The sequence below is a fragment of the Triturus cristatus genome, chromosome 4_1, assembly GCF_964204655.1.
Source record: "Triturus cristatus chromosome 4_1, aTriCri1.1, whole genome shotgun sequence".
NCBI classification, from domain to species: Eukaryota; Metazoa; Chordata; class Amphibia; order Caudata; family Salamandridae; genus Triturus; species Triturus cristatus.
The window spans coordinates 522,706,113-522,729,429 of NC_140585.1; the positions used below are offsets into that span (position 1 = coordinate 522,706,113).

At 40.2% G+C, this 23,317-nt stretch overlaps 1 protein-coding gene across 1 annotated transcript in view; it reads left to right on the top strand.

The window, feature by feature from the left end:
- The window catches only part of SSPN (sarcospan), a 319,629-nt gene extending 298,964 nt beyond the window's left edge, over window positions 1-20,665 (top strand). Inside the window, exon 3 of the mRNA XM_085652783.1 lies at window positions 18,011-20,665. Coding sequence (XP_085508909.1) covers window positions 18,011-18,379 — 369 coding nt within the window. The 3' untranslated portion in view covers window positions 18,380-20,665. The remainder of the gene's footprint in view (window positions 1-18,010) is intronic.
- Window positions 20,666-23,317: the final 2,652 nt, after the last annotated feature.

Consider the following 23,317-nt stretch of genomic DNA (forward strand, 5'->3'; position numbering starts at 1 on the left):
ATACAACCACCACCAATACCAGTACCACCACCACCAATACCACCATCAATAACAATACCACCACCACCAATACCAATACTGCCACCACCAATACCACCACCACCAATACCACCACCACCAATACCAACACCACCAGTACCACCACCACCACCAATACCACCACCAATACCTCCACCACCAGTACCACTACCACCAATTCAATACCACTACCACCAATCCATTACCACCAACACCACCAGTACCACCACCACCACCAATACCACCACCAATACCACCAATACCACCAACACCACTAATACCAACGCCACAAATACCACCACCAATACCACTAATACCACCATTAATACCACCACCACCAATACAGCCACCACTACCAATATCACTACCAACAATATCACCACCACCAATACCACCACCACCAGTTATACCACCACCACTAATACCACCACCACCAATACCTCCACCACCAACAATACCCATACTACCACCACCAGTACCAATACCAATACCACCAGCAATACAACCACCAATACCACACCACAAATACCACCACCACCAATACCCCACCACCAGTAGCACCACCAATACCACTATCACTAATACCACCATTACCAATACCACCCCAATACCAATACCGCCACCAATACCACCAATTCCACCAATACTACCACCACCAATACCAGCAATACCTCCACCACCAACACCACCACCACCAATACCACTAATGCCACCAATACTACCACCCCCAATACCAGCAATACCACCACCAATACCCCCAGCACCACCAATATCACCAATCCCACCACCATCAATCCCACCACCAAAACCACCACCACCAATCTCACCACTACTACCACCACCACCACCACCAATACCACCACCAATACTACCACCACCAATACCACCAGTACCATCACCAATACCACCACCACCACCAAAACCACCATCACCAATACCACCACCAATACCAATACCACCAATACCACCACCACAAATCCAATTCCACCATCATGACCAGTACCACCACCAGTAGCACCACCAATACCACCACCACCAATACCACACCACCACCACCAATACAACCACAATACAAATACCTCCACCAGTACCAAAACCACCACCAATACCACCACCACAATACCACCACCACCATCAATTCCAACACCACCAATATCACCACCAATACCACCACCAATACCAGTACCACTACCACCAACAATACCAATACAACCACTACCACTACCAATACCACCACCACTACCACTACCAATACCAATACCACCACCACCAATACCACCACCACCAATACCACCACTTCAGTGCCTCTCACTCACTAGTAATAGCAGGGGCACTGTACGAGGCCGGACCTGCAGCTGAGACCACCCCCCCTTGTACAATGACTGCCATAAAACACAGCTGGAGTGTTTTTCATTTGACACTCGGTAATTAAAAGCGCAAAATATTTTGTCTGTTCTGAACGATTCTTATCTCCGGAGGATACCTTAACCACACCTTTCAGACAGCTTAAACCCATCAGCTCGCAGGAATATTATGTTTATGCGCCTCCTAAGCCAGCGTACAATCGCCTTTAACCAATGGGCCCCTTGTGGAGAGAAGGGGACGGCAGACTATGCAACTGCAGGATCGAATCATGGCCCCACCTCTTGTGCTGCTGTCCTTCTATCGATGCCCGCCGGGAGATCTCTCCTGAGACCACTCTACCTAAAAAGTGGCATCCACACAAGCATGGAGGCATCAGCACTTTGTGTCTCTCAAACAGACACTCAAATGCTCACAAGGTCTGGAAAATATGTTAGAATCTTGGAAGATCTACTGTTCCCTCGCCCAACACCTTGCAAACCGGTTATCATTCCTCAAAAGTTGATAACTGATTATTTTATGGTGTGCCCCAGAGCTTTATTGACACTCTAAATCCCTTTATTTTTTTTAATCTTGATTTGATAATTTTATTCTCAGTGGGGACATTGTGTAAAAACACCTTTTATGAGTAATGATTCTATCCTAAATGTGATGTCTAGCATGACTACTGCTTGTAAGGTTGTATTGACGGCTCTATTATTACAACGTTTTTTTGTAATCGTGCAAAGAAATTACAAATATACATGTTCTGGTAGTGACAAAACCCCAAATTCATTTTTAACTACTGCGAGTCCTAGCCCTCACATAGACTAGCATTGGGAATTCCTTAATACTCTTTTAATCTGTAATTCCTGATCAGAGAAGAGTAGCTTTTTCATGTTTCATATCTTTGGAATGGTAATGATAAATCCTCCTTACTGGCCAAGTTGGATTTAACATTACTGTTTTAGAAATGCCACTTTTAGAAAGTGGACATTTCTGCACCTACTGCTCTGTCTGCCCGACAGCTTGTCTCTAATACACATCTGGGGTGGGTGACAGCAACTTTGTGCATTTCCTCTAGACAGCCGCAAAGGATAGGTGTCTCAGTACCCATCTACATACATCTGTATTCAGTTGGCCTTGCCTGGGCAGGATGGAGAGGAGGTTAAACACCTAACTTGAATAGGCTGTGTCTTGTCCCCACACAAAGGACTGATTGCCCCCACAGTAAGCCTGGCAGACAGGAATGGGTTGAAAGAGATACTTGTGCACTCCAGAGAGCTGTTTTGAAGTCACCCCCACATCAAAGGCACTTTTGGGTATAAGTATTAGTTGTCTGACCCCCTAAAGTCAGACACTACTAGACTTGTAACAGAAGCCATGCCAGAAGAACTGCTGCGCTGCTTAAGGGACTCAACTGGACTGCTGACCTGGAGGGTCTGCTTATCTGTTTCTTACCCTTCTGGCTGCAGCTCTCTGACTCTGCTGAAGGAGAGCTGGACTCTACTGAAGGAGAGGTGGACTCTACCTTCACTTCAAGTGATCTCCAAGGCCTTGTTGGCTTGCCTCCTGGTATGTGAGACTCGGGGATATCAAAGTGTCTCCCCCTGCTCCTGTGCCTTTCTCACTTGAAGTGGCCCAGATACTTGAAACACAGATTTTGCATCCTCCCCTGTCTGCACGTAACAGAACCGCTGCATTGACCTGGTTGCGAGAGTAAAATCGGCGCAATGCCTTGGAACCAGTGCTTGGCCTCCAGAGATCGACTCATGGGTCAGCGTATCTCTGCTGCTGCAGCTTGGTGAGATCAATGCATCCCCTTGACTGCTTGGTAAAATCCTGTGCTTTGCTCTATGTTTCTCGATTCCGGTACCCCTCATACGACTCGACATCGACACATCTCACTCTGTGCAATCCGAAAAAGTACTTTATTCACCAAGGCCTCCGTGGATCCTGTAGCTGGCCAGCATTCCACTGCGGTCGGTCCAAAGTTTGACTGTGTCCCGGTCCAGAACAACATAAGTAACCTTTTAGCACTGCTTGCTTCTAAGTGCTTTCCTTTATTTTGCTTTATTTATTCATGTAAAATTCTTTAACTCAACTTCTATACATTAGACTTTTATCATTGTGGTCTTGTTTTGTTTACAAAATAAAAATCTATTTTTCTAAACCTGTGTAGAGATTTGTTGTGGTATATATTCATTGTGCTGCTGTGTGTCTATGTGTTACACAAATACTTGACACATTGCCTCTTTAAATAAGCCTGACTGCTCTGTGCCAAGTTACCCGAGGGTGAGCACAGGTTATCTTTTAGTGTGTACCCAGCTTACCTTGACTACAGTGGTGGTTCCTGCCTGACCTGGGAGCATTCATCAGCCAACCACCAATCCCATTTCTAACAGCTACTAAGGATGGTACAAAAGCAGGTACAAAAGAATGAATATTCCTTGGAATCTGTATCTTAAATTTATTAGCTTTAACCTAAATATTCTCTGAATGCAAGATGTCTCACTAGTCCCTATAACTGATTAGTGTCTGCTTCCAGTGGTGCAACCCATCGTACAGCTTCATAGGGAAATCCAGCTAAAGTTTCTATGTAGAGCTCCCATTGGCTTTACCATCTATTCTCTCACACCCTCCACATTCCTGCAAGGTACATTAACCCATCATCTGCCTGATAGAGTAGATGGTTATGCCCCTGTGTGGGTCTCTTAAGGGATGTTTTCCCTCATCCATCAGTGGGGAACCTGTATTACATGCAGAATGGACATCACCTTGACCATTGGGAGACAGACCCAACTTCTGTTTCAATCCCTGAATTCCCCTCACCTTTCCCCTGCCCACGTACAAATGATATCAGATAAGACATCACTTTCCATAACATGTCCCTCTGTTTCCTGATTAACTAACCAAAAAGCATTTGGAAGCTTTACTTCACGGGAGAAACAATATATAGAAGCACAGCAGCCTACAGATCTGAGAAAGCTTCTGAAAAGGAGGGTAATTGATACATTCAACAGTAAATATAAGAAAAGCAGCATTAATTGCTAGATACTTTGAAATAATGCTAATAGGAGCAAATAGTTAGAAAGTGGCAAACATGTACTTAATACAAAGATGCAGACTGAAAAGGGGCATTGTATCTATCATATGACACTTAAAAAGGCCAGTAGTTCCCCAACACTGAACAACCCTATGCACCCTTGCAAAAGATCTACTCATAAATTATTTCTCAGCAGCAGAGATGCCTCAACTCCTGACATGGAAAGTATGCCTGGACTATAAACAATTCTTCATAAAAGCAATGCTATTCTTCAGTAATACGAAAGGTCCTGTCGTCACTCTTCACGCTCTAACCCTGACGGCCTAGTCATCAAACGAAGCAACAGTTTGGAAACTAATAGCATCACATCATAGTTGAAGAAATCTCCAGCAGTATGCAAGATAAAGAGGGAGACTTCGCCACACCTGGAGAGCTGTCCAAAAGCAGATATTTTATGCAAAGCAGAAAGTACTCATGAAGTACCATATAACTACCGAACACTCAAGTGTCGGAAATCCACCCTGACATTGTCAGAATGGTGCCTTGTAAATGACTAACGTATGCTTACATACTACTGCCTAGTCTCAGGCGTACTCTTAGGGCCTTATTATGAGTTTGGCGGTGCACTCCCGCACTGCCAAACCAATGTTTGAACTGCCCACCAGATCAGGAGTTTTCTCCTGTCTGGCGAATGGTTCTTTGGAGTTCCTAGGGCGTTGCCTATGAAATAGGCACCACAATGGGAATGTCAAAGGCAGTACCTGCATGGCATGGAATGCTGCAGTCCATGCCCTGCAGGTAGTGATGTGCATGCACACAGGGGGGCATATGTTGTGCCCCCGTGTGTGCATCCACATGGCATGAGACATCAGGGGGCCCTTTGTTTCCTCACCATGGTTGCACCATCATGAAAAGTGTGGCAGTGAGGAAACTCGTAATATGCTTGGCAGAGCCTCAGGGGCCCACCAAGAATATTGCTGCCTCAAAACTGCCATGCCAGGGATCTCAGGGTGGTCAGAGGGTGTCACGACTGGACTGGTCATAGAGTATGAGTTCTTCATTTATCTACCACTGAGACAAGTCTTGGAGACTTATATGGTCCACTTGAGCCCAATCCCATAATTCAACCTGCTGGGGTCCAAGATCACTATGGAAAGACATGGGGAGAAGGGTATATCATGCTCATACAAACCTTTGGTCATTAATGTCCCTGACCCTACGCAGAAAATGAAAAGGCACAGTGAACTGAATCTAGAGAAAGGAAACTATGCGGATTGGATCATAAAGTAAAATGGCAGCGAGAATGCTGGTGACCCCAGCTTGTTTGAGGTTCATCAATTTCAAATACTTTCATAGGATATAGTGTACACCTGGAAGATTATAGCGAATGGGGAGTGAGGTTAGCCCCAATTGCGTCAGATGTTCAACAGTTCTGAAGCTCTTTCATACACATGATCTGGTTTGCCACATCATACAGGCTTTTTGGACGGCTGTACTAAACACATTGGAGGAAGGGGTGGGATTCTCTATTGGACATATATTCCAGGAATGGGATGGCCAACGGGCAGAAATTACTTGTGGGAATTGGGTGTGTGTTTGCCAAGCACAACAGTGTTAGACACTGGAGATCCCAGGTGATCCCCGTATACATGGAATGACTAAGTGGAATAGATTATTGCTCCACAGCAGAAATCTCTGTATTCAAAGCAAGGGGCTGCTTACGGACGTATCCGAGATGTGGGCATGTGAAGGGACTGGTTCAACATCACAGGATAGTATGCCAGACTTGTCCAATGTGGAGCAGGGTTAGCAGATGTGGAGCTTACCTGAGGAGAAAGATATTAAACAGACATTTAAAAAAAAAAATGTTAGAGTGGAGGGGGCAGAAGAGATGGTAATCTAAATGACAAGCAAATCCTTTAAATCACAAACCTGACAGAACCCAGGTCAAAAATCTGATCCTCGTACTATTGTGGTTGCTTAAAGTGGATATCACTGGGGGAAATCCACAAAAAATTAAGAGGCCTTTATTGAGACGGGAAGCATCCATTATAATGCAGTCATTACATTGCACTGCTTTTACAACGCAACTGTTACAACATAACTGCCTTTACATCACATGCCATTACAACGCATGCCATTACAATGCATGTCACTACAACGCATGCCATTATAACGCATACCATTACACCGCATGCCATTACAATGCTTTATAAGGTAAGTAATGGAGATTTTTTTGTTTTAGGGTGGGTATGGGTTTTGGGGTAGATGGGAATATACATTCTTATCCCTACACTATCCAACACTTTCCCTACTGTTGCACTCACTGGGGTCGGAATAGTAATTTTTGCCCCTACACTATCCAACACTTACCCTACTGTTGCCCTCACTGGAGTGGGAATAGTAATTGTTACCCCTACACTATCCAGCACTTATCGTACTGTTGCCCTAAAAGTATTATGTGTTGTAATGGTTTACGTTGTAAAGGTATGCATTGTAATGGAATGTGTTGTAATGGTAGTTTTTAAATATGCATTGTAATGGCATGATTTGTAAAATTATGCGATGTAATGGTAGTTGCAATGTAAAAACTGCGTTGTGAAAGCATGCGTTGTAATTGTTTGCGTTGTAACGTCATATATTCATATCGAGACAGCAGTCGAACTATTGTAAAAAACACTATACTAAGGTGAATTCTCCATGAAAAATAGAGCCGGTGATGGTGTTGAAAAAGTGTCTTTTAAAAAAAAAAAAGCTTTGACAGCAGAGCAGGAAGCAAAAAACAGATGATCTCAATGAATCAGAAAAAGGGTGGCTGCAGCATTTTTGGAATCAAACAAAAGGTCTTGCAGTAAGCTTTAAATTTCAACCAACAAGGATCAAGAAACTGCCATTGAAATTTAAAAAATATTCTGACCATGAGCACAAGCATTTAAACGTAGCAGTACATGAAACTTTGAGAAGTTGTTCGGCTTAAGTACTACTTGAACCTAAACACGATGCTGACCCAACAGATAGCAAACAGCGTAGGCGATGAACTACAGAAACAGAGCACAGATGGTGAGTAAACACTAACTGCCAGTGATTCTGTCATATTTCAATACTAAATGAAACTGAATGACTGTGAATCCATCTGTTTCTATGATTGCAAAGTAGAGCAGGAAAATTAACACCTCCTATCAAAAAACAGACAGACCAAGAGTCGTGAGAGAGGCAGAATTTCTCAAACTCTCGAAGAAGGCAAACTATTTTTCAATATAAAGTGAATAATATATTTTAATTATCCTAGAAGTGGAGGAGTAGAGGAGGTATGGTGTAGGGCCTCCAACTCAAAGAGACCTCCGTGATGTTCAATGGTTTCTATATAAACTGGTGCTGCAGTGTTGTACTGCTCAGATAAATGGACAAGCTGAAGATCAATGATGCAAAGGACTTGAACTTTCAGAATCTACTGCAACTGCTCAGCGGTTCCCAACCACCATGCTTGTAACACACATAATCTGGTGCAGCATCAAGCAAGTCCATTGAGGAGAGGATCAGTTGAGGCATCGAGCAGGAAACTACAACTTCCAGTGTCTCCTGGGGCTATTCACTGATAAATACACTTCAGTGCTTCAGCAGTCAGCATGGGCTCACATGCATGTATGCACAGCCAAGGCTCAGGAAAATCCTTGGCCAAAAGGTGGGCCCCACATTAGCCATTAGAGGCCAGTAGAGACGGAGCTGAGTCTGGTCTCTTGTTTTTAGTTTGCTGGCCAATTGAGCCTCGATGTACATTGCAAATTTTATAAATTGTTTGTGGTGTAATGTGGCCTCACCAAAGGTATTATAGTTTCACTTTATAACTTTGCTGCATTTAAGATTTTGACATTGGCTTAGCTGGCTTGTAAGCATATCATTTATGGCCTTAAGGTATGTTGCTGGTGCAGTGAGGGGCATTTGATGTCCTTGCATCAGTCACCTTCCCTAGAGGAAGGAAAAGTTGAATTGTTAACTCTTTTACTTAATTTGTAATGTTTTAAAGTTGAAAACAGCATCTCCATATTGAATCAAACACCAAAACGAATAAGGAAGTGCAATTCTGTGTTTAATAAATTAATTGTTTTACCAAGGAACTCTGCTATAGGAGCCAGCCAGCATGGGTTTTCAATTGTCATCTAGAAATACAGAAGACTCTGGAGCCAACCCCCTCCCCCCAATTACTGTAAACCACAGTTAGGATAACCGCTGGCCATGATAAAGCGAGCTCACACTCTAAGACCACTGAGAGTCTCAAAATCCCTTCCTAGACAAGGCACCCTAATTTAATTTGTTTTCCTTCTGCCTATACAGAATTTACAGTAGTCTCTTTGGGCCTTAGAATGTGACCGACAGTGTGCCATTTCAGCAGAGGCTACACCTGCTGCAGGGGCTCCGCTGTGGGCATCATGTTTGCCGCTCCTGCTCAGCAAACTGTTTTGTTTTCAAGAATAAAGTCTCTAAGTGGAACTTTTCTTGAAAAACAAAAAATCAATTTGCCATATATGCAGGATGTTTTCTCCTTGCATGGGGGCAATGCAAAAATGTTGTTGTCTGGGAACTGTGTGTTAAGCCGGGAAATCTAAATAAGAAGAGACCATCATTATTACCAAACAGTCAAGTGGCAGAAGGACCCCTAATTCAGAAGATTCTTACAGTGGAGTCAGCTGAGGCTCTGATGTTGGAAACCCCAACACTTCATCAAATTCAAACTAGACTGGAGAAACCACAAGTTTCATGGAATTAGAGCACAGCTGATATAAATTAGTACTTCTACTCCACCAAACACTAAATGACCCCACTTATGATTTATCGTTGATTAAACTGCTAGAGTCTCTACTGTGGAAATGCACATGATAAGATTGTGAGCTCTACAGATGACATCTTAATGCATAAATAACAGAGTTGAAAGAGAGTATTATCAGATGTTTTTACCTCAGTTAATATAAGGTTATCTGAATCTTAGAATAGAATATTGTGTTGGGACCTTCTAGGTAGGCCATTTATGACTGCTGTATGTCATCAGATAAATTACGAAATGGGTTGAAACCATACCAAAGAGAACATTAGATAGAAGCAAAAACTCAACATACTACAGATAAGCCGCAATTGTGTATGCTTAAGTAGCTTTATCAGACATAAAATATGAAAAAAGCTTGCCCTGTAGCTATAGAAAATATACATACATGAAGTATCAAAGAATAAATATGTCATACAATCTATTGAATGGTAATAGCTCAAGCAAAAAAGGAAGTTTATTCTAAACTTCAATGCATTTTATAATTTACTAGTAAACTACTATCAAAATAAAAAGGTTATGTAAAAAGTAAGAGACAGACAAGAGAAAAGGATAATGAAGTAAGAATAGGGAGGATGAATAAACTATGATATATGAGTAAGCATACATTCATCGTCAGCTAAAAATAACAAATGAAAAAGCTAGAACAAAAAAGTAAAGCCTATACTTACAAGATACGAAGTGTGTGCAATTGTATTTTATTAGGGAGGTTCACAAACCTCATGATTACTATACACAAATACAGCTATGTTGGTAGAAATTTTAGAAAGAAAAGTAGTCACCGGTAATCATAATTCACGTTTGACAACAAACTGAGCAGAGAATGAACTAACACTATCCAAATTCTGATTATGACCATGTCAAAGAAGCAACATTAGTTGCAGCCTTCTAGTCAGTTTGAATAACTTGCAAAGCAATGGCCAATAATAAATCTATTAGCTTATTTTCATACATTGATTGAAACATAGAAAATGAGGACCACCCAAAAAGGAAGACAGAAAAATCGAAAAGACACCTCACAAATGATATGAATGTTATATAATTATGTGGTACTTGCTGAACAAAAAACAGACTTTGCCTTTGACCAATTGTTATCTCGTGGAAAAGGTGACCGAACACAGTTCAATCTTTGCCATTGTGATTCAAATTTTGAATTAAGTTTGCCAACATTAGGGGTTTTAAGCAAATTATATATGGAAGATGCCTTACTTTTCCCTGCAATGTTAGAAACGTTTTCAACCTCAATATCTTATAAGCTATTTGTATGCAAATACTGTGTAAAACCTTTAATTTGTTATATTGTTCTTTCAAATAGTCATGAAGATCATATATAGACCTTAAATCTTGGAAATATATGTTAAGTTATGACTACGAATGAACTGAGATACCCAAGAAAAACCTTTATGTATCTTTTAATTCCAGTAAGTAGGCTTGTTGTTAAATGTAAATGTATTATTATACCATATTGGTGACATCAAATACTGCTTCTTTTCAGAAAAAACATCTATGCAAAAGGTTGCACCAAATAACAAGAATGTCTAACAATAGAAGATAGTAAGGACGTAGGTTTTGTGACACATGGAAAATTCTAGATTCCACTGTACTCATCCACATTTTAGCCACACTATGAAGTCTCAGAGAAAACCCCAATACATCTCAGTTCATTAACACAAAGATACCTTATAAAATCCGGGAAATTACTCTTGTTCCCCCGACTAGACTTTGGCAACATAAGGTTCTCCAAAAAATCTTAACTCTCTACTTCTTTGACATAAATCTAGATGATAAGCCATCAACCATTAACTAAACATTCTAAGTCATGTAATAGGCTACGTTAACAAAGAAAAGGGAATAACAGGAGGAAATACCACCTTAATGGCTTCCAACCTGCTCCGCCTGGATTAAAACAAAGGGAATCACCTTTCAATTAAATGTTGGATCTTAGCCACAATCTCATTTGAATTATATTTAATTGTCTTGTTAAAGAAAACAGAGTATCAAATATCTAAATACTGAACTTTAGAACAATTCCAACCAAATATATATGATGTTAAATCTTCATTAAAATAGAATTTATTTGAGGGCAGACCGTCAGACCTGTCAACATTCAATTCATTTCCCAAAGCCTTAAAAATGTTTAACTCCTTAAAAAATAGGAAGTGTTAACTTAGGTTTAGACACATTAAGAGATATATATCCGCTTAAATTGAGACCTTCACTTCCCTGTCAGAAAAACAAATCCAGTCGTAGACTTAGATCTCTGTATCTACTACAGAAAAGGCTATAGAGTGCACTTGTGTCTTGTCCTTCTTCTTAGTGAAAAGTACAAGGAAGATATAAGATTTACAAAAGATGATGTCCTAGGGGAATTATATAGGGCATTAATGTACTTGCCTTCCGCATGTAATACTATCAACTAAATCAAAAGCCTTCTTTGAATCCAATGCAACAGCAGTCATAAATGATTTATTTCTGAAGGCCACATGTAAGACTATCAGAGGAGTCCTAGAATTATCATGAATACAACCTCCTTTTAGAAATCTAGCAAACAACGTTCAATATGAGTTGCTAATACTTTTTTCATAAGTTTTTACACAATGTTGAATCTCTATCTTTTTTTTCTTATCAGACAGGTCTTGCCTCTGAACAAGTACATTCAGTCTTATCTATGGAAACAGAATATTTAAATACCAATAGTTGCTTAGGGACCAGGACAATGGACTTTAGCCTTAGTGAGCATGTTAAGTGTAGCCTATCCAAATCTTTCATTTTCATATCTAGTCCCCTCTGTGGGCTATCATGTAGTGGAAGACCATATATTTCCAATAAATTAGCCCATAAGAAGTGTTTTTGCTAAACTCCATGTCTGCCTTCTTCAACTCATGAGAACAATCTTTATTACTATAAAGAATAATAAGCATATGTGCAGATTCCCCTTAGAGTTTTGCTCTTTGCTGAAATGTAATTAATTATAAAACTCAATGGCCATGGCCTTAAACGAGTCCCACATCATATTAATAGTAGAATGCTATGAGATATGAGTTCAAAAAAATCAGTAGCAAAAAGTTCAAATTCTGTGATAAAAAAATGTTTCTTTTAACAAGGAATTATCTAGACACTATCTATTGGCATTTTAATGCCCACCAAAATACCAAAATGAACAAGCATGGGAGCGTGGTTGGAAATCAAGATGAGACCAATTTTAGAATTCATGAAATATTGAAGAAGTATTTTATTTAAAAATATATATTCAATTGCTGGAACTTGAAAGATGTGTTGCGGAATAAAACATATATTCTCTAATATCGGTATACTAAATTCTGCAAGAGTCTAGTAAGGTTGTTAGTGAAATTATCCTTTTAAACATTTTTTGCATTATATTAAGAACATATTTTAATTTGAGTTCCTATCTGTAAAAAGAATCATTAGTTGATTGCAATCACTGCCTAAAACAAAATTATCATTTACAAATGAGAGAAACAAAAAAGAAAGAAGGACAAAGAAAAGAATGGGAAACAAACAGAATCCCAAACATAACAAACTTTAAAATATTGTAAAGGACACACCCATATAAATAAAGCTTCAAGGAATAGATTAAAATGAAGGAGTACCTCAACATCAAAGAGAAAATATAACCACATGATCTCACAAACATTCTAGCCAGTAGAAACACAGCCTTTTATCATTAAAAGCTCCTTCTATCATATGTAATAAAATACAGTGACTGTTAGTAGAGCATTGACAAGCTGTATAAATAACTATGATAGTGAAGAATTTAAATTGTAAGTGTACATTTCATGATATGTAATACAGTTATAAAAAAACTGTGATTAATACACAGGAAAACACAAAATGCAGTATGACATGCACTCAATACATACCATCAGTAAAGACTGAGTATTGGGGACTCTGCCAACTTCTCATACCAAAAACAACATTGGAAATCAACAACAAACAATACCACAGAAACAAACAACCTATAAAACAAAAATCCTTCAATAAAAACAATAGAACCAGAACTATTTGCTAAATAATAATAACACCACAAATAAAAAGACTATGCCAACAAGAGCACATCAAGAAGATACATATTTATCTGATATCCATCTCGTCCTCGGGTGAGCGAAACAAACTCTTTTAATTTAACAAACTCTTCAAACGTAAATGTTTTATTTTTTAAAGACCCTTGAACAAGCAAACAAGGACGAATCAGATCAAATGTTTCATTGATAGGGTGCAGCGCTGGATAAAAACGAAATTCCTTCCTCCTCTCTGCTATGGCACTTGAGGCAACCCCCATCAAATCTGTAAACTAAAAAAAAGTATAATAAAAATTCCCTTGATCCATGGCCTTTGTCGGAAGAGACATTTCTATGACATATCCAATGGACCTTATGTATAATAATATTCAAAATGTCTGTCAAACAACCTATTTTGGGGAACGTTATTGAAATAAATATATTAAAGGTATTCCTTTAGCCTCTTCTGTTTTACCCTAGAGTCCAGATTCTTTTGTTTCAAATTTTCAGACATTCTGTCTGACGTTTAAGAAGATCAATGTCTTTGATCATGGCATTAGCCTGCACCATCACAACTTGTGCACCACTAATTACTGTTCTCCTTTCATAACCCCTACCAATTTCCCCAGTTCTGTGCTGCATATTATTGGCTTCAACAAGAAAGGGTTTAAGTGTTTTTATCTCTTATAACAAGTGTTGCAAAGTTGCCAGTGGAAATGATTTAGGTGTTAGTATGGAATGTTTAATTCTGTTCATGGAATTTGGCAATTCCACATTACTCTTTTAATACGGAGTCCTAGACGAATTCTACCAATCACTGCATGGCATAATTATTTTCCAGTTCAAGCAGCTTGATGATAACGGGAACAATGCAAGGCATCACCACGCCAGCTGGCGAGCGGGCTTTGGCATCATCTAGCACGATTTACAGATGCTAGAAAGCCTTCTGGCATGACTTTCTAATGTGATCAGTCGCTGAAGCTGTCATGGTCAGAGAGCTGCTTCTCAAGAAGATTTTCTTCTTGAGTGACAGTGAAATCAAGTCAAATGGCCGTGTGCTGTTTCCACCGCATGTTCCTGTTCACATTGATTTTTCAGCTTGAAATGAGCTACATGCACTAAACCACAGCGCAAGCAGCGCCACGTGCATATTTTCCACCCATTGGCAGAAATTCATGGAATCTTGGGGAGTTTTTATGTAACTCTGCAGGACTTGATAGCCTTAGGAGTCTGAGCAATTTTACCACTGTTATCCAGGGCTAAAGTGCTTGTTCTCTCTCCCTAAATTATGGTTACATTGGCCTATACCCAAATGGCCTATTTAACTCACCTGTAATTCCCTTGAAGAATTGTATACCATAAACCTTGGGTCTGAAAATGAAAAATGCTACTATTCAGCCTGCAGCACTTATTGTGCCACCGACTTAAGTAGCACCTTACAACATGTTCCATCCCTACCATAATAGCCTGAATGCAGTTTTAAACCCCCAACTCAAGCCTTAAACTCCCCATTTATTGCATATAAGTCACTCCTAAGGTAGGGCCTGGGTATACCATAGGACAGGATGCTCTGTAATTAAAAGATTGGACATGTACTTTTAAGGTTTACATGTTCTGGTAGTGAAAAACTTCCAAATTTGTTTTTAATACTGTGAGGCCTATCACTTCCATAGGATAACATTGGGGATTCCTTATTAGATTGAATAAGTTGTCATTTCTAATTGGGAGTAGGGAGATTTATCATGTTTGGTACCTATGAAAGTGTAATGATGAACCGTCTTTAAAGGTAAAGTCAGATGATTTTACATTGCAATTTTGAAAATACCACTTTTAGAAAGTTGTCGTTTTTCTGCCCTTGGCCTTTTCTGCCTGCAGTTTGTTGTGGGTCACATGGCTGGGTGTAGCTGACAGTTGGACTTTGTGAATTCCTCCCAGACAATCACACATTAGAGGGATTAGATGTGCCTCGATTGGCCATCCACTGGCAGATGAGCACAGTCCCAGTTACACCTGACTAACCTTTGCTCTTCCTTCACACAAAGGGTCTGTATTGTCAATGCAGCCAGCTTGGAGCCAGGTCAGGGGAGTCATGAAATTCCATGCACTTCAAAGAACCTTTCAAGAAGCTGCTCCTACCTTCCAGAAGAAGAGCACCAGGGTTTAAAAATAGGACCTTCAGACCCAATCTTCAGTTCACTACTCGACCTGTAGTAGGATTTCCAGAGGACTACCTGCTGCTGTAACCTGTTGAGCACTTTGCCAGACTGCTGCTGTACCTGGAAGGGCTGCTTTGCTACCTGGAGCCTGTATTGAACCCATTGAGGCCAGCCCTTTTATTGAGCCTTACATCTTCATCTGCACCCAGGACTGCCAGAAGTGACTCCAAGGGCTAGTTTGCTGGCCTCCTAATCTGAGCTATAGGGATATAAAAGGCTCTCACCATCTTGAACCCCCTCCTGGGCTCAGTCTGAGGGAGCCCTGAACTCCCAAGATGTGTCCCACCAGGCCTGGGCCCTTGGTTGTGATGCTAAAGGTGCTCAAATGACCAAATCCCAAAACTATGGACATAGACAAATTTTTTCCAAAAACTGGTCTTAGAACCAGGAGGAGACTGGGGGCAACCTGCTCACCTATAAGCCGGAGGTGCATCGCCGTACGGATTTACTTCTCTTACTACTTCTCTGCAGCAAATCCTTTTCAGCGGTCCCTTGCCAATGGGGTATCCGACTTTGTGAAACTGTCTTCTCCTACAGCCCTCTGCCTCGTCCCGCTGGAGATTTGGGCCTTCCATCTTGAAGACTAAGGGAGTCATTACGATGACAGACTGTCCCCCATCATATCATGTGTGGGACTGCCCACCTACAAGGCGGCAGTCCCACACAGTATGAATTACAATGCGACCGCCACCGAGGCGGTCGCATTGCCAATGTTTTGCATTGTGGCGGGTGCTGCTGACTGCAGCTCCCGCCACAATGCTAACAAGGGGCAATTTACATTTCTCTGCACTACGTGGCAGGCACCATGTGGTGCCTGATACATGGTGTAGGGATATGTAGAGGGGCACCATAGGTGCCCTCCAGGTCCCGTTTTTGGGGGCCAGAAGTTAATGGGGGCCCGCAACAGGCCCCAAAAAGTATCTTTCCGCCTACCTGTTCATGGCAGGTTAACCATCATGAACAGGCAGGCGGGAAGGGACATCGTAATCCCTACCACGGTGCCTGGTAGGCACCGCCACCATTTTAAGGATTGGGAGGTCCTCTGCCTCACTTGTGAGCTCCTTGAGCCCATCGGATGCATGGTGGTCAGAGTTTCTGACCGCCACGGAACCCCCTTCCATCCTATTGTGGCGGGCGGGTAATGGCCTTCTGATGGCGGGGAGACCACCACCAACAGCAAGTCTGTGGCCTTCTCTCCGCCATCATAATGACCCCCTAAGTCCGGAGGAAGAAATCTTCACTGCGGCTTCAATCCTTGCCCCGCTGAACTTCTCAGACAACTTTTTCCAGATTTTCTTCTAAGGCCATCAGCCATATTTTCCGTCTTTGGCCTAGTCTTGTGCTGCTAGATATCCGCGATTGGTGCTTTGACCTTTTATGAGCTAGATTTCACTAATAACTTTCAAAATTCATAACTCTGATTTTACTGATTGGATTTGTGTTGTTTTGGTGCCAACTATCTTAATAACATTTATTCTATTTTTCTAAATTGGTTTGGGATTTTTCTTGTGTTTTCTTGTCACTTTATTAATGTTTGTTGTGCTGCATAAATGCTTCACAGATTGCCTCCAAGTTAAGCTTGACTACTTGGTGTGCCAACCTACCCAGGCTTAAGCACAGGTTAATTGAGTGACTTTTTGTGGTTCTCTCTGCAAGGGATTGTGGCTGTTGCTTGACCAGGACTCACACCCCGGCCAACCAACAACCCAGTTTCCCACAGTCAGCATGCATTATTCCTCCATGACCCTAACAGAAATGAGTTGAACAGTTTAAGGAAATGTGAGTGACCATCATCTATAGCCAGAAAGAGAGAAAAAAATATGGATACAGTTTTGCAGAAGGAAGTGGTCATCCCTGGCCAGCTAGCTGTGTTTTATTTCTAGAGGGTTCTCTGCGGGTAGACTAATAGAATCAACATCATTGAATGGATTCATGAGTCATTTATCTGTTAAGATCAAGAAAGAGGTATCCAACGCAGGTCCAGGAGACCTGTATCCATGCCTTGTTATAATAGCATATAATTGACTTAAAGGAAAGTTATTTACATAATCTTCCTACCAGCACCTACATCGGACATGTACGATATTCTTTTCGTATTTTTTTTTATCAATTTCGTATGTTTCTTGTTTTTTTCTCATTACTACTGCCTTGGAACAGCCAGATGGCAGCCTGTGGAGCGATATAAATTATTAACATGAAATAAAAATGGTCTAAAACAAACGCAAGCAACTCTATTTTCCGACTCTTCTGAGTAATGGTTTCTGTAGCTGCAAAAAATCACTTAAAATTCAGAGGCAAGAGATGTTTGGCTCCGCACGCCGTGTTTCCACACCGCCTGCGCGCTTCCATTGATCGCAGGCAGGGCGGGCGCGCGTGAAGCGATGGTGTGCCTGACAGAGCCAAGTCATTTTCAGCAGAATGTGGGAAAAGTTGCATCTGCCTGTTTTATTCCAGACGAACCGCCGAGGAGACTTTTTGAACGCCCTCCAACACGAACTGTTTCCGGGCAGATTTTGACGTGTGGTTCTAAACACATTTCTTTCTTTCCTTGCAGCTCGCCTACTTTCTCCTGAGTGCCTTCAGCCTGATCGTCTGTGTTTTGGCCGTGGCCTTCGCTGCCTACCACTATTCGCAGCTGACGCACTTCTCCTGTGGCATGACTGTGGACTCCGTGTGCCAGTGCAAGCTGGACCCGTCTGACCCCCTCAGCCGGACCTTCGTGTATCAGGACTTGTCCGACTGCAGCACCATCACCGGGACCATCAAGGTCTACGTGCTTCTGCAGATAATTCTCAACCCCCTGCTGGGCCTGGTGGGCCTGGTGGCATGTTTCATCATGTGGAAAGATAGGTACCAGGTATTTTATGTAGGTGTGCGCTCGCACACACTGACCACTTCTGAAATGCAGCAGCAAAAGGTCTAATTTCCAAAGGCAAGCTTGTGGCACAGTAGGCACTAACACCGGGTTCCTCACGTTTATAAGAATTTTAACTATGAAAAAGGTTCCCATATTTGAAATAAATATGTTTATATTTCATAAGCCATCTTATTTGTTTTTACTGGACAAAAGAAATCGCTGTGACAAACTTTGCTATGTCACCCAATGTTACCGCTGATGTCCAGAAAGCGGATGTATAACTTTTTGACAAGTTTATGCAAGCACAATTTGAATGATTTTTATATGCCTTTTTTGCACAGCTGTTTCTTGATGCACTGCGATCATGCCAAATAATATATATAAAGAAGATCCATATTATAGCAATCCAGGAGCTAGAGAGTGAATGGATATTGGAATAAAAATATGTTTACAAAAAACGTCTTGTAAGGCTTCTGTTTGTCAAATGTAGCGTTTTATTACTGTTTCAGTCAACAGAATCTCAATATTTACTGTGCTCATCAGGCCTCCAGTCCAGGAAGAAGAGTGGAACCAAAATACGGTGGAAAACATTCACCAGACATTGACATAAGTTGGTAACTATGATAAGGTCCTGAGGGTGGGTTAGAGTAAAATGCAAATTAAGTCTATGGCGTCATCAGCAGGAGACATCAGATTGATTTTACAAGCAGCAAAGATTGCCCATGTGCTGAGAGAGGTGGGCAAAACGTTCTTCTAGAGCAGTGATCCTCAAAGTACGGCCCGGGGGCCACTTGCGGCCCCCCTGACCTTTACATGAGGACCTCCGGTCACAAGCAACGCTGGGCTGGTGTTTACTGAGTAATAACAATCACAATGATCGTAAACAAACTGGCAAGCATTTATTTACATGTTACCTGCAGTTATAGAAAGGAGAGTACAGAAGGTGTCAGGAACCACTTAACTTTACAAACTCATTCATTTTTGAAGATATTTTAGAACAAACATATAAAAATAAATACTCTTCAAAATTTAAAAACGCGTACTTCATAAGCATGTAGAAGCGTTCCACCTTAGTAAACCAGATCAAACTGCTGCATTGATAGTTTTTTGTTTATATGACAGTTTTCAAACATTTATTTAGAAACATTTTTGCTTCCACCCACTAAGAAGCAAGTCAGTTGTCAAGTGCATCCTATGGGTGGCCTGGGGTGCTATTAAACATGGAAAACATTATAATGTAATAAATCAAACTCAAGAGAAGGTTTTCTACTGCACACGTCCTGAACTCATGTATTTTAAGGTTCTCTTATATGTGATAATGAAGAAAAAGGAGGCAAAGTGAAAAATATAATTGGCAAGGACGACACAAATTGGTCGAGTGGGGAAGCCAGTATTGATCCCAGGTTTCCGGATCTAACATTGTGCAATTCAGCCACTAGATGTGCATGCTTCGGTTCCCCTACACCCACCTTACACACATTCCTCACCCGACCTACACCTTGCTGGCTTCAGGGCGGCCCTCAGTAACTTCATAGACCATACTTTGTGGACCGTGGAGAAATGTTTGTGAGTACCCACGTTCTAGCGCATCAAACATGGTTATACTGATCTTAAATGCATACAATGCACACAGAACAACTCACAACAAACAAAGGATGTCCTTGCAAGCCATTGTTAATTAAACCATTTAGTCCTGCATATGACAAGCTCTAGTACCAGATCACAGGTAGACAAGGTTCTAAACAAGAGGATGTTAAGTCTCATGACAGACAGTACATCACACAGATGCACCCGGGATCAGGACCTGGATGAAGAAAAATAAACATATCAGCTAAAGTGGTCAGTCAAAGAAGCGATATATTCTCCAATAAATTTATCCAAGAGTCGAAGAAGAACATCTAAATGGTTTCCCAAATACGTGGCTGGTTATTTAAAGACCAGTGCATTGGCATTTACAAGTATAAAGACTGATTAATGGAAGGAAAGCACCGCTAGAATGATGCACGAAAGGTAGTCAGGGGGCAAGGGCAAAAAAATGTAATCAGAAAATGACTAAGGGTCCTATTCACAAACTGCATTTTGTTCTACATTTGGTAGTACTACAATAGTACGACTAAGTACTACAAAATGCTATTCACATACCCATGTGGGAAGGTTCTGCCTCTCCTATCGTTTTCTGTTCAGGGAGCTCTATCCCAACTATTAAGTCTCTGCACATGTAAGTGTACGTTTTAGTAGTAAATGTGGTAGTGACATGGAGGAGTGCTGGGTTAAGGGAGCGTTAGGGAGGGGTTTAGGGAGAAATGTGCACCCACCTACAAAAGAGTATGCCAATTCCCATTCACAAACTGAGTTTCTAAAGATACTACAGCCAAAAAGGGCACAAAACAGTTATAAATGTGACCCAGCTCAGAGTTGGGCTAGGTCTAGCACCACACATGGCCAACAACGGGTCATGCAATACACTCCAATAGAAATTAATGGATGTTGGGACATAAAATAAATTTCCATAGACAGTAATGCTAAAGTAATTCAATTATTTAAAACAGCTAAAATATAAATACTTTAATGTTAAAAATTGCCTGAAATAAAAGAATATTTGTATTGCATTTCAAAATATTTTTATACTTTTTTTAAATTAAAATAAAATAAAATTTCTTTGAAATGATTCTATACACCACTTCAATAATTATTAAATAAAAAATAAAAATATGGTTTTATTTGAGGTGGAAATGTTTGTTTTTAATTTAAACTTCAAAAAAGTATTTGATTCAATGTAATATATTAAAATCGATCAACATTTAAATCAAGTTATTGACATTAACACATTTTTACCAATTTTTTTCAAATGTAATAAACTTTTTTACCTTCTCCTCCACTGGGGTCAAAATAACAAAATTCCACTGCGCTATAAACTTTATTTTGAATTCAATATTTAGTACATTTACTTAATGTAAATCAAATTAACATTATTTTTTTAAAGGTATTAAAAAAAACAAGTAAAATGGTTATATGTATATATTATGTATTTGAATTAAAAAGTTATGTTCAGAATTAATTCAAATTAATGTATTTTTCTGGAAAATAAATGTGATGTATTTTTAGATTATAAAAGGTTACTAACATATTTTATCATAAAATTATATATACATATATTTAAATACACTTACATTATTTAACATTACATTAATTTTGTGTGTTTAGATTTAAAAAGTCAAAATAAGTTAATTACATTTTACATTATTTCCTATGAGTTTATATTTTAAGTTCCTGTCTCCAGTATTTTTTTATTGGAAGATGTTGCAGTATTAGTGGTTGGCCTAGTGTGGTGCTGGGCTTCCTGCTCCTCCTTTTTGGCTGTAGTAACTTTACCCTCATGCATTTGGCTCCACCCCCTGCTTAAGGGGATGGAGACTTGCAAGTCTACACATTTGAGTAACTTTACTCTCATAAAAAAGTGATTACTCAAAACTAGTTAAGTTATTAAAAAGTGTAAGAGTAAACTTATATGTGTAAATTTACTCAAGTATAGGTTAACATCCGTGAACTGGCACTCAAGCAAGTAATTCTAGATGACAAATTCTTGTACATTTAGGAGCAAAAGAAAAAAGTTGAAGAGTGAAAGTTTTAACAGTGCAAAAAGAAGTGTAGGATGGTGTGCGTGATGTGGTTAACAATTAAAGACTTTGGACCACAGTACATTTGTTTTACAGTTAAAAAGTGAGTGAGTCTTCACAGATAAGAGATGAAATAAAAACTTGAGGTAGGCGCATGCAAGCTCAGCTTTAAAGTCAAAAAAGACACACAAAAAATATAATAATTTAAGAGAGTTTTACTTGCACAATCCTTTCAGAGAGAAAGAAATGTCAGTTAACGAAAAGTGAAAGGGTAAGTATGGTACTTATGAGCCCCTATAGGAGATATTCGTAAGTCAGTGGTACAGAAAATGATGCAATCTGGCCACATAGAAAGGGCTGTAGATGCTGTGGATCAAGTGTGTGACTAAAGTGTAGACATCAATGGTTCACTGTGAAAACGTACACCAAACAAACATGACGTACTGCTTCAGTTCATTCTCTGTGATTGCACAAATAGAAAAAGCTCAAAAGTGAGGTAAAAACTAGGAAGCCATTCAAATCATTTGGAAGCCAGGTAATGTGTCCCTTGCTGGGATTCTCATGGTAGAAAGTATTCAAACGATAGGTAAAAGAAGATTTTGATAAGCACAGTGTGTACAAATAAGGAAGAAGTGAACAACGTCAACCCAGAATTATCTCTTTTTTACCCCACCAGGTTCCATGCTTAGTCGCAGAGAGGGTCTGAGAGAGCAAAAATCCTACAGCTGGCCTCGAGGTATGCATATGGGCTTACACTGCAGTGAAAGAATAAATAATAAAGGGAATAGATGTCTTTGGAGATTTGTGGGTAAAGAATGATTCAACCACATGCAAAAATATACATTTTGGGATTGAGTGAAGCAGTACATACTGTGAAGACGGAGACATTAAAGGGAGCGGTGAATATTTTTAGAGGGAAGATAAAATTTAGGGGTGTAGTTCAGTGATGATGAGTGTTAATGGTGATCGCTACACAACAGATGAATGTGGAGGTCATAAATGGGGGGAGAGCCTCACCAAATACTTTGATAGGTAGAGCTGAATTTTGAAGTTTGGAAAGATGCTTCTCCAGTAGGTCTGGATGGAAAGTCTACTTCCAATCCACAGAACACAATGTATTAAAATGTTGCCTTCAAGGCAGAGATGTTAGAAAAGTGACAGAGAATTCAAACCTACACCCAGGCAAACAGTTTAACTAAAGAGAGAGATTTTCAACAGTTTGCCAAACTATCATTTGGTGCACACAGTATCAATATAATTAAAAATATTCACCAAATATGTGAAAAGTATGCTATTGTGCCCTCCCCCAACACAACCCTGTACATATTACCAGTAACAGTCTACTGGTAACATCAAACCATCCTGAGTGATTCTTCAACAAGAAATA